Raw genomic sequence first — 18,278 nt, forward strand, 5'->3', positions numbered from 1 at the left:
GTTTAATATCATAATGCTGCCCTCAACCTGTAAACAAAATCAAAACAAGGTTGACACGAAACGAATTTTGATCTTTTGTTTGGCCAAATAATCACCCTTTTGTGAAAATGCACCTACCTAGATCGCACGATTAAATTAATTTACTTAACTGGAATGTAAGTTAACTATTTTCTATCCGTTGATTATATTGTAGGCCTATTTAGGCTAGAATTAGCCTAGTTTCGGCCCATGGCGTTTCGGCCCTGAGTTGGTATTTTGTCATGCATTTCGGCCGCGGTGTATGGAGCGCCGAAAGTGCGGCCGTGAATACTTACTACGACCATGTTGTGGTCCTAATTACCATAACAATCATGCAGTGACATGTGGTGTTTGCATTGAAGGTTTCACTTCATCAGTCTAATTGTTTCATGCCAATTTTCATACACGTGTTAAATGCATAACCTTGGCAGAATTGGTATTTTCTCACTGATGATGGGAACATGGAGGTATATTTTATATACCTCCATGATGGGAATAGTATTTCCGAAACATGTTTGCTACTACACGATCGGGCTCATGAGTCATTATTGAGCCCGCGATCAGTAATTCGATTATAGACGGTTGTTTGTGCTATTAATGCCTCGTAGTTTTTTTACTATTCGAAATGAATTATGTTGGTTATATTATTCTAAGCAAATTCTATGTCCAATTGGTTTTGGGTATGTTTGGTTTTTACAACAGGTACTGTAGTTGATGCTTCTTTTATTTCTGAGCTAAAACTGAGACTTATTGATATAGAAAGACAAAATTTTAACAAGGAAAAAGTAAAAACATATCCGAGATTAACTCATTTGAAATCCTTTAAAAATTAGTTTAAATTAGAAAATTATTTATTATTATTTATAGACAGATCAAAAGTGGAACGTGAAATTTTGATATGGTTTCGTAGTCAGATTTTCGAGAAAAACTTCCACTACCCATATTTCTCGACTGAGACGTCAGTGGGAGCTGTAATTTGTATGGCAAGGAGATTGCGTGCAACCCTTAATTCGTTTTAAGGGAATTTACGCCCAGAAACCTTGTAGTTTATTAATACTTTTGTTATAATAAAAAATATTCATTTTTTGGTGACGTCACACTCACATTAGTGAGCATGCATACCTCATAAGCTAGATTACGTCACCTTTTCCTGGTAAAGGCAAACTTTCCCGGCGTGCTTTTTTCATGGATAAACAAACACCACTGCTTTGCACATGGATGCCTTGACCAAGCCAGGGCTACAAGAGCCGCATTGTTTAATAGTATTGTATAATACTTAAACAAGGTACCTCTGCAACTGAATTACTCTTAGTTATTTGTTTTTTTTTTTCTTATTTTAATTTATTTCTTTCGAAAGTGTACTTTCTATCACATATAATTGCACTGCCTAGTTAGGCCTGGGCCTAGGCCTTGTCTTATTGTTATGCCTCATCGTCCTCCTACCCAGTACATCAGTAGCCCCCCTCCCCATACAGTATGGACGTTTGCTAGGCAACGGAACATGATTGTACCTTCCTTCCCAGGTGTAATTACATTGGCATATCGTTAGCTAACCAGTTGTGTGTGTTTCTTTGTGTGTACCGCGGCATACTCATTTTCAAAAAGCATTTGCATCCCCTCTTGGAAAGAGGGAACCTCGAAATAATTGTCTCCATATCTTCGCTAATTAAATTAATCACCATAATTTAGCTTACACTTATGCATTTAGGGAGCACTTAAAATGTAAAATAATAATTTCACTACCCAACAAACCGCGAACTTTATTCATGCATTAGGCCTAATAGTTTCATTTTGCTGCACTGTGACTCCAACATCACTGGTGCATGGTAACAACCGACTGCAGACCATTTCCGTCACGCATTACTCTCCATATAACACAGCACCCCCTAGTTCCCTCAACTCTGGATTCAGAAGTAGAGAAATGCAGATGGAAGAAAGTCAGCAAAAACAATAGAATGTAAATTATGCTCAGATCAGTGCATAGAAGATGAATTGCATTTTACTTTTAATAGTATGTCACGTTATAATGACATTAGGGAAAGGAAGTGGTTATTCGCACGGTCTACCGTGCGAATACAAATTTTCAACTTTACTCACATGTTTTTTTAAAGAAATTTTTATTAACAACTGCTACCACAACATCATGTGTAATCAACATTATTATTTTTTTTTTAAACTAGCTAGGTTTATGAAATAATAATTAATACAGTATATTATATTGGTATAACAGTGTGATGAAAAAGGACATTAACCTTTAGCCTGATAAACATACTGTAATGATAAAACCCTGTCAACTAGAAGAGGATAATTTTAATTTCAGTGCATGCACAACTTTGTTACAGTGTGACATTGTTCTTAGTCGTATTCTGTGATGTCATTTATGCATAACGATATACGGAAAACAATAAATAAACAATATTATTTACTCATGTATCTATCTTTAATATCATAATATATATTCATATGATACTAGCATTTTACATGGACAATTTATTTCTCCATTATTATGAATATAAAGGAATTTGAAAAAAAAATACTAAATCATAATTTGCAATGTCATATCATGATCAATATTGAATATTAATCATATGTCTGGAAACTCTAGACATAAGCTTTAATTTGATACCACATTTGATGTGAAACACTGAATTTAAATCTTTGATTGCCCTTAACAATAAGTTGAACTCTCCATTATCATACATTTACATGTGAGTTGAATGGCCGAGCGGTTAGCAGGGACGCCGCAAGCTATAGCCATAATATCGGCGCTGGTTCGAACGGCACGCTCGCCTATGGCTCTGGTGGTAGAACAAGTCTTCTCGGATAAGGACAATAAACCGTAGGCCCAGTGTATACAATGGCTCGTGTGCACTATAAAGAACCCAGTACATCCTTCGAGACGAGTAGGGGGTTACCCCGGTGTACTGGAACAGACAGCCCCTGTGGTGGACGACGAGAGTTGCTGGTACCGGATTACCGGGTAGCACAGACACGAAGGGACCCTTAGGGGCGAAGAAAGTCACTGGTCGAGTTCTTAGTCCACATTTCAAGCGCTCTGAGCATCTTACATTAGATGGATATGTGCGCTATATAAAACTACACTATTATTATTATTATTATGTATTTATTCAATTAACCTTAATGCAAAGAGCAAATTAGATACATACAACATTATAATTGCATATTATTAATGGCACACATAATGTAAGTGTAGTCTTCATTGTAAGGATGGAACCAGAGACAGATCTATACAGAAAATTATGAAAATGTGCATTTCATATATTTGTATACAGTAGGTATATACACTCTACACAGCATCTTTTTATTTCATATTTAAAAAAAAAATTATTATTATTTTATAATGCTTTTAAATTTAAAATTCATGTGTCTGTAGTGTAAGCATTTTTATCACTCTTAAGTTGCAGAAAAGATGAGTTTCTTGCAAGTACTAAGAAAAACCTCTGGTATAGTGTTAAGGAAGTCTCTGACTAACTATGCTCCAACTACAGTGACTGTTCATCAACGGCGACAGAAGAGTACTCACACGCTTGCAAAAGAGGTACGTAATAACATTAATGTCTGATCCTATGATTGTGGGAAAGACCAGCCAAAGCAGTCACTCCTTGCAAATGTCGATTTTTAGGTATTACTGAGTTAAACAGTAGAATGAAAGTAATAAAGTGATGAAAGAATCATTTAAATCCAACGTTTCATTGTGAAGTTACAGGGGTTTAAACGTACAGCTGTTTAAGTAACAGTATTTGAGAAATCAGTCTTCAAAGTTCACAATTTTGGGGAATTCTCAGGCAGAGACCATCCACAAATTGTTAACAAAGTCTTTTTCTAACATCGAAAATGGAGAAAATAACAACAGAGCATGATACATTATAAAGTTAGTTTAGTGCAATGGAATAGATTTCGAAAAATTTTGACAATTCAATATATTTTGGCCATTATCTCCAAATATGACTTGTGAGGAGTGACTGGTTTGGCTTGTCTTGGCCGCAATTTATTTTGTTGTTCTTTGCTGATATTAAGCTTTCAATTCATATAGCATTTTGTACAAAATATTCCGACCGAGTTGCAGTTGACAAATTATTTTGCTGCAATTAATTCTGTCACTTCATTTTCTGAAAAGGTTTCAGATTCCGTGGTTGAAGCTTTGACATCAGTAGTTGGTGCAAAGAATGTGAGTACTGCGTTACCAGTCCGAGAACAACATGGACGTGACGAATCCCATCACATGTGAGTGCCATATGAATATATTAAATCTAATTAAATTAGCGTTATACGAACAGTAGCTTACAGTGACGTCAAGCTACTAAAAGGGCAAAACCGTAATGACCTATAACTTCATAAAAAAATTGCCAAAAAACGATTTTAAAGTTGATTCTATTACTAGTGACATATAAAAAATCCCCTCTAAAAAAAAAAAAAGAAAATCTTAGGGTTGAGTTGGTAGAACCAGGTCGTCTTGAATAGGGAATCAAAACCGAAGACCCACTTTACACATCTGCCTTGTGTACACTTTATAGTACCTACAGTATTTGATCTTTTGCCATAGTAGTGGGTTACTCCTGTGCTGTGGTTCACTTCAGCCTTTATAGTTATTGGAAAGTGTACAGTAACTACCTGATGCTCTCATCTATGATACTCACCAACAACATCCGTACCAAATGCAGCACAGTGACACTGCTACTTTGACATATGTGAGGTCTCACCACGAAACAAGACGCATCGTTGGTGAAATCATATTGAGATATTCACCAAAATAGGTCAAAGGCAACATTTTTGCAAAATTTTGATTTTAATGTTTTTGAATAACTTGATACTTATATTTTATGATTGTGTACTTTTCAAGTGAATTTTTGTACTAAAACAGTGTTCTCTGTGCATATTCTGTAATTCTAGTACTATTATTTGTACAGGTTAGTTATCTTTGAGGCCGATTTTCTCAAAACCTGATTCTCATACATCTAAACTTTAAATGCTAACATCTCTGGATCTATTTATCCTAGGGAAGCCATTCAAAGATCAAATTAAAGCTTATAATGTGATCAACTGAAATATAATATAAACTCATTTTTTTGATTTTCTAACGATGAGTCTCATTTTGTAGTTAGACCTCACATATTTTAATATCATGATTTATTGTTATTCAGAATTTCACAAATACAGTACTGTACTTCAATTATCCCTACAGATGTACGCCACCGGATGCGGTTGTCTGGCCGCAGTCTACCGAGCAAGTCAGCCAGGTAGCAAGGATTTGTTATGACAACAGCATTCCCATGATTCCCTTTGGTACAGGAACCGGACTAGAAGGAGGAGCTGTGGGCTACAAGGTGTGGTAAACAAACCCTTTCTCAATACAAACATAAGATCTTTGTACAGGATCTGTGGTGAACATCATTTATAATGTGTGTGTAGGAATTGGGAGTTAGAACATTAATCTAAAAAATATCTGTTTTCTTTGAAGACATTAATGTGACGTTTTTATACTAGTCCAGTAAATAAAGGAAATTATACTATTTTTGCTATAAACTTTATAGTTAAACTAAAAACAAAATTAATATTTTAAAAGATTATTGTGTGGTGTTTCTTCTGAAACAGCCTGTCTGATCTGTTTAGTTTCCTTAGGTTCAGAAAAAATTTTGACAAATTTGATTTTAGACTTTTCATCATATATTTTTGATATGAAGAGCACCCTGATGAGAGAGTAGCTATAGCTCAGTCGGCTTAACTGTTGGTAGCCACTGTGTGTGCGCTGAACCGTGGAGATCTCTTGATCCCCGGTTCGATTCCCATTGCAGCTTTCCTTGTATTTCAGCTGGAGGGCTAAAATGCAAGTTACAATAACGCACCGTCTTTCGGATGAGACGTGTAAGCCGTTGGTCCTGTGTGCAAAATGGCCCATGTGCACGTTAAAGTACGCAGTACACTCTTCGGGAAAAAGTAGGGGATTGTCTCCCCAATTCACCACCAGAAGGACCACACTGGAAACAAGTCTTCGGATTCATTGGTGGTATTCACACCAAAAATACTCCTGAAATATTCTTGTAGGGAGTTTAAACACTTCGCTGTGCATTTCGCTTGTGTTTTTAGACAAGGCACTTTATCTATGTTTGTCACTCTCCACCCAGGAGTATAAACGGGTACATGGTTCACTACTGGGGAGGAAAAAGCCGGTGTGGAAAGGAACTGTCATCCCTACAACACAATACCGAAGCTTAGTACGATGGGCTAACAGCTCATTCCCCTACCTTTAATAATATGAATACGGGACTACCTTTACCTTTTTAATAAATTAATGTTGCTTTTTTTTTCTAGGGTGGTGTGACAATAAATTTGACGAAGATGGACGAAATCGTAGAGCTGAATGCGGAGGATTTTGACGTGACAGTGCAACCCGGTGTGACTCGAGAAACCCTCAATAACTACATAAAAGATCAAGGCCTTTGGTTCCCAATTGGTAAGGCATGAAAGAGGTACAGGAAAAGGGCATATAATGTAATATATATTATACTGTATTCACAACTTAATTTGCATACCTCAAAATTCAAGATTCATTTATTATTGTCATACATAATACATATATACGAGATTTGTTTCTTTGAGTGTATACAGAAATAGCAAACAGTAAAAATCGAAAACAACTGATATAATAATACATACACATGGAATTAAACAAGGTTGAACTATATTTTGTGTGGTCCGGAAGAGGAATATGGCATAGAGAAAAGTACAGTGAGATAATGATTTAATAACTTGATCATGAAATTATCTACTGAAGTCTCTTATCGCACATGGTAAACATGAGCATTTATGACGGTTGGTACATTTCAAAGTTCGAATTATTCTGCCAGATTGACTAACTGTTATGAACTTGTTAAATGAGTGAGTTTGGTCCTTTGCTATGACCTTTTATTAAGTAAAGGCATCTTCACATAAACAACTTAAGTCATTGACCTCTATAGTATTGTTTTACTTGCTGACCTTGTAATAGCCTGCTGAGACATTTTTTTGGTCAGTCCCATGAACCAGATGATACTACAGAAACTAAAGACTGATTGTATCATGCTTTGATAGAAAAGTAAACGAGCATCTGTACCAACATTAAAGTGTGGCCTGAAAAAAAATATATTTTTGTGCCTCCAACCATGAAAATTATCTTGGTAAAATACCCAAAATACTTTCATGTGTTTGAATTTAACGAAAAAATATATAACTACAACACAAGACCTCTACATCTATTCACCTTCCCAAACATAGAACTTCACTGTTCACAGCAAAGCATTCAATATTCCGAAGCTAAACTCTGGAATAATTTGCCCCCAGTGATAAAGAATATTATAGATAGTATTTGCTTAAAAAAGAATCTTAAATCTCATATATTATGAAAGTTTTGCTAACTATTAATGCATTTTATTTACAGTTATTATTGTTATTATTATTTCTAATATTGAAATTTACTTATTACTGTTATTATTATTTCTAATATTGAAATTTACTTCTCGTATATATTGTTTAGATTAGTTTTTCTTGTTTACATTTTGTTGAATGTTTGTGTTGGCACCTCTACTACAAACATGTTGCTTTTTAGGTGATGCCACCATGCTCCTTGCATTTTTTAATTTTTTAAATGGAAATGGAAATAACTTTTATTGAATCTGAATCTGTGCCAAAGTGCGGCCCGACAGTGATTTTTTTTTTTTCGGCCCACAAATTTGATTTAAAAACCCTATGTGTGCGAATCGTCAAACATCTTTGAATAGAAAACACCTTGTTTTTGATGGCCCAACACCGATCATCTGTAAAAAGCAATATTAAAACTGAGGACAAAGTTGTATAAAAGCAGTCCATGGTTTTTGGAAGTGCATTGGAAACATCAACGTTTGGGTATGGCCCTCTGTGTTAAATCAAAAATTCACCTTATGCCCACCCCTTATAGTAAATACATTATATAAAAACATATTGTACAAATTAATCATCACTTATTAATACAATTATTATACAGGAAATTTTAAAAAGATTATACGTATGAATACATTAATACAAAATTATGTTATTGAAGAAATAAAATCATATTTATATTCAATTTTGGTTATGAAATAGATCCTGGTGCCCATGCGTCCGTATGTGGGATGTGCGCAACAAGTGCCTCTGGGACTAATGCAGTCCGGTACGGTACAATGAGAGAGAATGTCATGAACCTTGAGGTGGTTTTAGCAGATGGTACCATTCTACACACCTCTGGACCGGGAAAAAGATCCAGGTATTTTCATTTTGAAATAGAAATATTAGGAATTTATTATATTATACATTTTATCTGTGAATCTTTGAATATCGTGTCCACAGAAACCTTCGACGTTACAGATATGACCGCAAGGGCAGGCCCTACAAAGGACCCGCTCTTGTCAAGGCATGATGATAATGGTGATACATGCTTACCTTGTATACTTTGTGTGATGGTGGTGAAATTGGAGGACACTTCTACCATGAATGAATGTGTAAATATATTGCTTAGAATGCGGTCTGCACAATTTTTATAATTTTTTAAAATTTTATTTATTTTTATTAATTTTTATTGTTTTTATATTGAATTTTCTGCATGCAGAAAGACGTCAGCAGGGTACAATCTCACCAATCTGTTTGTCGGCTCTGAAGGAACTCTTGGAATTATCACCAAGGCAACAGTTCGTCTCTACGGAATTCCAGAAAGTGTAAGTAACTACATATACAGAAACATAAGTGTGTTGGAAGTGCATTTGTGTTAGAATTTAATTCGGTTTTGCTTGATTTTGTCTTTAATAGATGATGTCTGCAGTGTGTTCATTTGAAACTGTCCATTCAGCAGTGGATACAGTCACGCAGGTGATGCAGTGTGGCATACCCATGGCTAGGATTGGTGAGTATGGGCAGATTTAGGGAAAGCGAAACAGGAAACCCTCTGTATTGTAACTGCCATATTTTATTTTTTGACAGAAAAGAAAATACAAATTGGCATACAAATACTAAATGAAAAAAAGTTTATACTGAACACGAATTATACTATTATTTGACAGTTCTTTATCTGTATACTTATATTACATCTAGTCCTTTATGGTACCCCCTCGTTTTTAAAAACTTTTGGATCTGCCCCTGTTGAGAGCTTTTATTTACACCTCAACCTTAATAATTTAATGGAATATGAGGGAATTGATTGTAAGATTTTATTTTCATTTAAATAGAATTTCTGGATGATGTCATGATTGACGCGTGTAATAAATTCAGCAACCTCTCACATAAGGTCACACCAACACTTTTTCTAGAATTTCATGGCGCCCAAGAAGCTGTTAAAGCACAAGTGGAGCTTGTTGGTAAGATTTTTGTTTAAGTACAGATACCTGTTATGCTCATCACACTTCAATAAACATTCTTCTTTTTTTTTCATTTAAAAAAAATATGTATTGTCCCCTAAAAATTACAAAAAACCAAAAAGTAATTTTGAAATTAATATGCTCATTTTGCAGTAACATACAAATTTTAAACTTTAACATATAAATTATTGAATTGAAAACATGTGTACATATGATATAAGGTTAAATTTATACTCTTGAATTATTACCATTTACAGAGGAGCTAGCCCATATGAATGGGGGATCAGAATTCCAGTGGGCTGAGAAGCAGGAAGACAGGAATAAGCTGTGGAAAGCCAGGCATAATTGCTGGTATGCCACCCTAGCACTGCGGCCTGGGACCAGAGTAAGGCTAACACCCTCAACACAAGCTGTTTATTTTTAGGCAGTGTTTATTTTGCCAGTAGTTATCCACAGTTGTACAGTAGCTATAGAAAACTTAGGGGGGGTGATTGACATTTTAAGGGTGGGTGGGTGATAACGTTGGTAAACTCTAAGAAATAAGAGTGGATTTTAAGGATGAAAAGTGTGTTAATAAGCGTGGGTGGAGGGCCATGAAATTAGCTTTAAACTGGGTGGCCCTGCCCACCACAACTACATCCCTGGTTATCCTTATTCGCTTACAAAGCATTTTCGTAATGATTAATGAAGGCACACGCCAATCCTAACGTTAAGCATATGCTATTTCAAGTTTTAGCTGGGAAAACATACACTCTGTTATTTCTTGAAATGAAGTACATTGTTTTTCAATTAGGCCCTGACTATGTACAAACATTGGATTAATATATACAACTACTTGATGAAAGAAAAATAAAAATAAACACTCAGAATGTTGTATAGGTACCGGAATGTCGAGATAAAGATAACTATTTTAAGTTAATTTTATTAATGTGCTATGATAATTATTTTGAGATAGCTGGAATTACAGTATTCATGCTAAACTGATATGGTTTATGATTTATAACGATACATATTCCTCGTGGATCTCTTCACAAAGTGTACATATTTCTGATAGTGCCTTTCTAGATACCTATTTTTTTTTTATAGATACCTTATCAGTTTTAATTTTAATGCTAATTGTCTTAGCCAGGATGGATAAGAAAATTGAAATTAAAACTAATAATTTATAAAGATAACATTTCATTTTAATGGTTTTTATTAGGGTTATTCTACCGATGTGTGTGTTCCAATATCAAAGCTTCCAGACATTATAGTCGCAACAAAAGAAGATATTATTAACTCATCAATCGTTGGTAAGGATTATTACCTTATATTACAATATTATTAATTATGGTGATGCTGATGTTGATCATCTGGAATTGCTCTGGATTTTGATTGTTGATTTTGTAATCTCTTAATATTTTCTGTTAATATTTGTTTTTTTTATTTTGAGGTTGTCTTTGCTTGCCAATATGAATAAAATACAATTTTAAAAGGTATTGATTTACAAGCTAATTACTATAAGAATCTTATAAACTGACTTTAATTGACCGATAATTTTAATTTAAATAAAATATCAATGGTATAAAAAATGTATTTCGAATTTTCAATAAAAAAAAAAGAATATAAATATTGATTGTCCTTTGTTTAAAACATTTTACCTTATAAGTAGATTTACTTTATTCTTTATTTTTCAAGATTTTTTTTAAACCTTGTTTAGCGAACCCGCCGCCTGCCAGTAATAGTGATTATTTTTGGCCAATTAGTGGACCCACCTCCACGAAAAAGTGGAAAATTTAGGAAAAAGTTTTCTTTATTTTTGTTACACCTGTCGCTGCCTTCAAAAATTTCCAAAACTAAGATATGTATATTTCTTCCAAATTATATCAATTTAAAGCATCCCATTACTACATTTTACATTCACCAATAAAATTGTATTTTTTTTTTTTTTTGGCAAAATTATTTGCTAAATAAAAAACTAAAATTTAATTTTAATTTTTTTTTTTTTGCCCTCCTCTCATGATCTTTAAAAAAAACAAATCTGCGATACAAGGTATAAAAAAAGTCTCGCCGTATGTAACAAATGTATATCCATGTTTAAAAAGGCTGCAATTTAACCTCTCATCTGCTCAATACTCTTAAAGTCCACACTATAAAAGTTTATGTGACAAATAAATGTGATATGCCCATGTTTGGGTGTAATATGACATTGTTATGTCCATATATGGGCATATCACACAAATTTGTCACATAAAATTTAAAGCCCTGTGCAGACTATCAAATTTTAATTTGACGCCTAAATATGGTAGTTGATGACATCATATCATGACCATATATAGGCACATCATGACTATATATGGGCATACAACAGAATTTGATAGTCTGTACAGAACTTAGGATACAATATTGCTAATAGCCAGCCACCAGCCATTTCTAATGTAATATCAACCTCTCATCTATTCGTCTTGTCTATTTGATTAAGGTACTATTGTTGGCCACGTTGGTGATGGCAACTTCCATTGCTTTATTACCGTTGACCCCGACAACCCTGAAGAGTTGCCAGTAATAAAGAAAGTTGCTCAAAGAATGGCCAGGTAGTTTACATAATTTCTGCCCAATGAACCTATAATGCACATGACCAATGGTTACTGACGTGATTCTAAAGTTAGCATAATTAAAGCAACAACTGTTTTCAAATAATAAAAAATAAATTAACAATATGATATTATAAAAATACCTCATTAACAATCATGTCACTAACCTGCGATTGTGTGCATTATGGTTCATTTTTTTATTTTCTTCCAATATTTTATATCTTGGTAATATCTACGCTTGATTTAGGTACATTGACGGGTCATGTTGGGGATGGAAATTTCCATGCAGTCATGTTATTTGATCCCAATGTCCCTGAGGAATTTGAACAAATTCAAGCCATTGCAGCCAACGTGAACAGGTTTGTTCAACATCACACCTATGTATATCAATGTGATATGTTTATAGTAAATCAATTTATGGCTCACATCACAAACTCAAGTACCATATATACTCACGTGTAAGACGAAGCCTAAAATAGTAAAAATATGCGCTGTTGTTGTTACAGACTTTTTTGTGGTAAAGAATACAAAAAGGGCTTGGCAACCAATACACGCTTATTTTGACTCACTTTTTTGTTCTCGCAGACTAACACAATCTACTTTGAGTGTTAGTTTGTGGTGTATGTGATGAGTTATAGCCTGATATCTGATTTCACTATGCATGAACATATCACCGGCTTGTCACCTTTAGGAATAAAATAGAAGTGGCGTTGTGTGGCGTATAAATTCCATCTGTAAAATTCCCTTAACTGGGCCCCTCTCCTCTATTTCAAATTCCTGGGTTCATCACTGGTAACGCACGAAGTATAAATACAGTATTAAAAACCCAGAAAACATCCCAGCCTTGGAAATGCTGCCAATGCCATAACATAAAATGTACAAAAATACTATATGGGTTTAACATGTGTATTTTATTTTTTATGTATTTAGGCATACAACACATGCACAGGATTGTCAATATCAATTATATCACTGTCATACTTGTAGATGACAATCCCTTTCAAAAGTCAAATATACACACATTGTGCATTACGCAAACTAAATTTCATTATGAAGCTCATAAAGTGTAGTTGTTTTGGTCGTGAGAAAAATCCTACAACATTGACAGGAATTGAAACGCAAGCATCCTAAACCACCAAGCTATTCAAATCCACTCGTAGTATAGTGGCGTATCTAGGGCCCCCTAACCCTCCCCATTGAAGAAGTACAATGCAAAAAAAATCACTCTCATGTAGTTTAAAAATCGTCTCATATCACCTTACTTTGTGACCGAGGCCCCCGCCCCCTCCCCCACTTAATCATCAAGGCTCCATTTCTAGACTCTTTGATACACCACTGAGCATATGAATTTAATCTAATTATTAATATTAATTTTGGGGATTTTTTTGCAGACGTGCGATTGCAGTTGGTGGAACCTGTACAGGAGAGCATGGTATCGGTCTGGGCAAGAAGGAGCTTTTAATAGAGGAACTTGGCGATGGTGCAATGATGGTGATGAGACAACTAAAAGCAACCCTGGATCCCAAGGGGCTAATGAACCCTGGCAAAGTGTTTTTAAATTAGGTCTATGATTAAGATCTCATTGCCAAATGAACAGTACTGAATTTGATATAAATGGAACATATCAAAAACTTTGATTGGAAATTTCAATCAAGCTGTATTCCAGATTTTGTGTGTGTGGTGGGTACACTATGAGCAAATCATGTCACGCCTACGCTTAAGGTGCCTATGACTCTGATGCAATGCTTATTAATTTTCAGAATTTCATAATTTGTATGCACTATCTATATTTTCTTTGCCAATAATATTTAACCATGTAATTAAAAAAAAATTAGAGAGTGCCTACAGAAACCTGAATAGTTTAAAGGGAAAAAACTAAGAATGCTTTGGAGTATTCAGTGTTAATGATCTGGCATGAAGGTCACAAAAAATTTAAATATAAGAAGTTTATTCATTAAGGTCCTCAAATCATGTTTGATTTAATTTTATTTAAAAAATTTCTCCCAACTTTTCCATTTTTTAATTCAAAAAAAATACTATTATGGGTGCGGTAGGAGCAGCACTTTTGGGTTTGGGTTTTTAGTCTCAAGGTAGGAGGTTCAAATCCCTCACTGTGTTGCGATTGTTTCTTTGTGTAATTTCTATTCTTTAATGCGAACAAATTTAATCAGGTGATTGGTTGTGGCAGCGGTTGTACATCAGGCAATAAATCTGAGGGTCAGCATCTCAAATCCCTCACTGTTTTAATTGTGTCTATGGGAAAGGTAGCTGTACTATACGTACATAATATGTCACTCAACCCAGTAGTATAAATGGGTAAATGGTGGATGTTAAGGGCGCAGTGACCAGGGATAATATATTTGCCTGTCTCTGAGCTGCTGATTTAAATATATATATTATAGGATAATGGGAATATTTGGATATATTTTATTAACTAATGATTATGTAAAAGATTACAAAAAAAAAAAAAAAAAGATACCTATGAATATATTTTATGAAAGTTTGTTTATGTTTATTATAGTTAGTTTGTACTTGTTATTGGCTGGCTACTTGCTGTGCAGAAATTAGAAACAATGTCTAAAATTAATTTTAATTCCTTGGAAGCCAACTTGAATGTAATGAAAAGCTTTCAGTTGCAACAGCACGAAACTGGCATGGATTCACTCATACGTAACTGTCTTCGCCCCAAACTACATTCTAAAATTCAAATAGTAACCCACCCCAGTCTTCCCTAGGCCTAATTTGGGTTACTGTGGGAATTCTGTAATGTAGTTAGATTTATATAGTACTTTAGACCGAAACAGTCTCATAGCGCTTTAGGTGCGGACTGGTTATTACTATAAACTTGCTTCTCCCCTAATGGTCTCTTTGTGTCTGAGCTACTCGGAAATCCGGAACCAGCTACTCCCGTCTATCCACAGTAGGGGCTGAATGAAGCAGTAGACTGGGGTAACACCCTACTTATCATCTCAAAAGATGTGTTGGGCACTTTAAAGTGCACATGAGCCAAATTAGGCGAGATTTTTTTTATACCTTGTTTATCGAACCCGTCGACTACAAATATTGATGATTTTGAATAAAAATAAAATCTTATTTTTAGCCAATTAGCATACCCGCCACCACGGAAAATTAGAAATAAAAAAAAAAAAAGTTTTTCTTTATTTTTATTACGCCCTCCGCAGCCTTGAATTCTCCAAAGATATTCTTCCTAATTATATAAATTTGAAGCATTTAACCATCCTATTTTACATTCACCAATAAAATTGTATTTTTATTTTCTCCTCCATCTGGATGTTTTTGGCAAAACTGTTTGCTAAATTAGAAAATAATAAGAAGGAGAAAATAATATAACAAGACTTGTGGCAAGCCAAGGTCTTTGCGTGTGCAGGCTATCTATTGCCGTGCAAAAAAAAGGCAAGCTTCTTACTACAGTATCATAATGCCTACGGTCTAACTACAGTATGTAGTTCAGTGTTTTAATATTGGTGACAATAATTTATTGATGTACGCACCCACCCACTGACGTGATATATCCCACCAAATAATGATTGATTGATTTTTTATTAAATTTTCAAAAGTATTATGAATACATCATGATTATGTGTATATACTGTATTTATCAATAGTAGTAGTTCATTTTGTTTTTCTTTTGGTTCAACTATAGGGTAGGGGGATCAAAGAAACCATAGTCCAATGTACCCTTAGCTAAGGTTTCTCCGTCCCCACTACCCTGGGAGGAAGCTGCTCTGCTACTGTCTGATGTAAATGCTTGGAGGTGTTTGTTGACTAAAATTAATCCTATTACAGTAAAACTTAATTATACAACCATTTGTTTTTACAGTACTGTTCTTCACTGACAATACATCCTAAAATGAACTGCTATAATAATTATAATAATTGGTAGAGTGCATTTGATCCAGAATCAAGCAAAATATAAATTAAAAAAGATGTGTTTTGAGTAGTACAGTAGTTAGAATGTGTTGATGCCTTATTGTTGTTTGTAAAATTTTGGTTAATTCATTCCAAAGGGCAACTGAGGCACAGAGAAATATTTCCCTCCAACTTCCATAAATCTGAGTTAGAGGGCGGACAGTGTGTTTAAAGAAGCACTGAATGAATTTTTATAATTGACTGAAGTAATATTATGCACAACAGAACTACAATCTTCAATTTATTCATCCTCAAATGATAGAGAATAGAGGTGTTCCCTCAATTGTAGGTTACAGTGGCTATTATCCCTAGAAGCTCTAGAGGTTTAGCCATTTTATTATCTTATCTAAATAATTTCATATATTCGATTAGCTATTAATTTATTATTGAAAATTTAATACTCAATTCAATTACTTCAATGTTAAGACTACTGTATTTTGATGATACGCAATCATTTCTTACAAACAAGTATTGCATGCAAGAACCAAGGAATACACTGTTTCTGTATTTTAATTATTCAAAATACCAAATGTATATGAACTGGGGCCCTTTGCAGTGGCGGCGCCACCGGACAGGTTAACCCCCCTCCGGACAGAGCTCGTCGGGCAGTCAGACCATAAAACATATAAAATAGACCCACACCAAGCCAACACATGTCTGTCACAGTCTGAGAGTGCCATTTTCGGCCATCTAGAGGTTGATATTCTTTAATTCTTTAAAAAAAATCTCATTTGGGAGGGGGAACCCCCTCTCAACCCCTTCTCCCAGCTCGAGCCTACGAGCTCAAGTCCCCCTGTCGGACAACTTAGCCCTCCCAGAAAATATATCCTAGAGCCGCCACTGGCCCTGTTGGAAAACAGAAGATTTCCTACTGAACAGGTTCCCAGTAGAATCCCAAAGAATAAAGAAATAAAAATACCAATAAATGAACACGGACAATAATTAAATGTCGTCCAAGCGACCTATTATCAGGATAGATCCAGAATTTTTCAAACGGCGAGGCACAACATAGCCTATTCAGAATAGATAAATGAGTAGCGATAATTTCGATATATGCATTGAAATTTTTAGATTTAGTGGAAAAAAAATGGGGAGGGTGTAGGGGAACATTTCCCCCTCCCCTTTACTGGATCTGCCCTGATTACTGAACTATACAGTAGTTTCGTTAAAGCTGTTCTCTGATCACTTTGAAGCTTGGTACAGTGGTTGAGTGTTCTGTTAACTTGAAGTGAATGCAGTTGGGTATGCCCTGATTCCCACTCCAAAATTGTCTTTTAATTCCAGTGTAGTATTTATTTAATAAGATCCTTTACATGTTCAACATCAGACAGATATATATGTGTGTGTGTGTGTGTGTGTGTGTGTTGAGAATATATAAACCTGAATAAAATTGACCAATTTGGGATAAATAATGCAAAACAGTACGTGCAGCCTACCAAATAATGGTAATAGTGGTTGTAGACTTGCATAGCGCGATAATGGTCTCTATACGGTACGCTTTCAACAATGTCCAATTGAAGTTGAATTAAATAAACAAGATAAGATGAAGAAGAAGAGACAAACTGATGAAAAAGAAACAATAAAAATCATCAGATGGATGAAAAGTATTAACAAGCCCGTATCCAGGGGGCTTTTTATGGTTCGGGAGTGACCCCCCTTTTCTAGCAAACCTCGCTCTTTTATGGCGAACTCCCCTCTTCAATTTTCTCAAATAAGTCCTCCAACCCAACTAAATGCACTGCAGACCCACCCAAACACAGACGTTTTCAAACATATCTGCTTTTATTATTTATAGCATTATTTAGACCCATAAAGCACGAACTCTTGCTTTGGGGGTTTTGCCGACTCCACCGGGGCTTCGACCGCGGACTCACGCCCAGACCCCCCCCCCCCCCCTCTTGGAAGGACCTGGCTACGGGCCTGATCAAATCATGAATAAACTTGGTTTCTATTTATTTCATTATTTGATGATTTTGATGTCATTCCCACTATGGTTGCAGTTCATCATTCATCTTATTACAGTGTGGTTCCCAACCGGTTGCATTCACAGACCCCACTGGACATGTCAAAAGTCTTCACGGACCCTAATGTCCAAGTATTAGGCTATTCATTGTCAACATTCCAACAATGGATTATAGATAGAAGATGATTCGCCACAAAACTATAAGAGTGGTTGATCCAGGAATTCGAAATAGAAACCACCTTGTATGTCTATTATGACACTTCCAAACGGCACTGTCAGACAACAATTTCAATGCAATTATCCTTTATCCCCCATTTATTTTTAATTTTGTAAAATGTATGTCCCATTCTGATTGTTTAAAATTTATTTAATCCTGAAATTTTTCGCGGACCCCCTGCGGACCCTTTGACTTGGCGGACCACCAATCATTTTTTG

General features: G+C 35.0%; 1 protein-coding gene across 3 annotated transcripts; it reads left to right on the top strand.

Annotated features, from left to right (window-relative positions):
• Positions 1-2: 2 nt before the first annotated feature.
• On the top strand, positions 3-15,919 carry LOC117107521 (probable D-lactate dehydrogenase, mitochondrial). 3 transcript variants are annotated; one of them, XM_033249212.1, is made up of 13 exons: positions 3-155; positions 3,438-3,577; positions 4,157-4,263; positions 5,222-5,363; positions 6,349-6,490; positions 8,134-8,293; positions 8,636-8,741; positions 8,833-8,926; positions 9,249-9,377; positions 9,635-9,762; positions 10,579-10,669; positions 11,839-11,950; positions 13,342-15,919. In XM_033249212.1, exons 2-13 carry the CDS (start codon positions 3,449-3,451, stop codon positions 13,511-13,513), a joined length of 1,512 nt encoding a protein of 503 aa, XP_033105103.1. In that variant the 5' UTR covers positions 3-155; positions 3,438-3,448; the 3' UTR covers positions 13,514-15,919. The 3 variants fall into 3 exon arrangements, with proteins under 3 accessions (XP_033105103.1, XP_033105105.1, XP_033105104.1); XM_033249214.1 differs by lacking the exon at positions 11,839-11,950 and adding an exon at positions 12,198-12,309; XM_033249213.1 differs by having other exon boundaries at positions 14-155; positions 3,444-3,577.
• The last annotated feature ends 2,359 nt before the right edge of the window (positions 15,920-18,278 follow it).

The sequence above is a fragment of the Anneissia japonica genome, unplaced genomic scaffold, assembly GCF_011630105.1.
Source record: "Anneissia japonica isolate Jap-2015-1 unplaced genomic scaffold, ASM1163010v1 scaffold287722_len911783_cov160, whole genome shotgun sequence".
NCBI lineage: Eukaryota > Metazoa > Echinodermata > Crinoidea > Comatulida > Comatulidae > Anneissia > Anneissia japonica.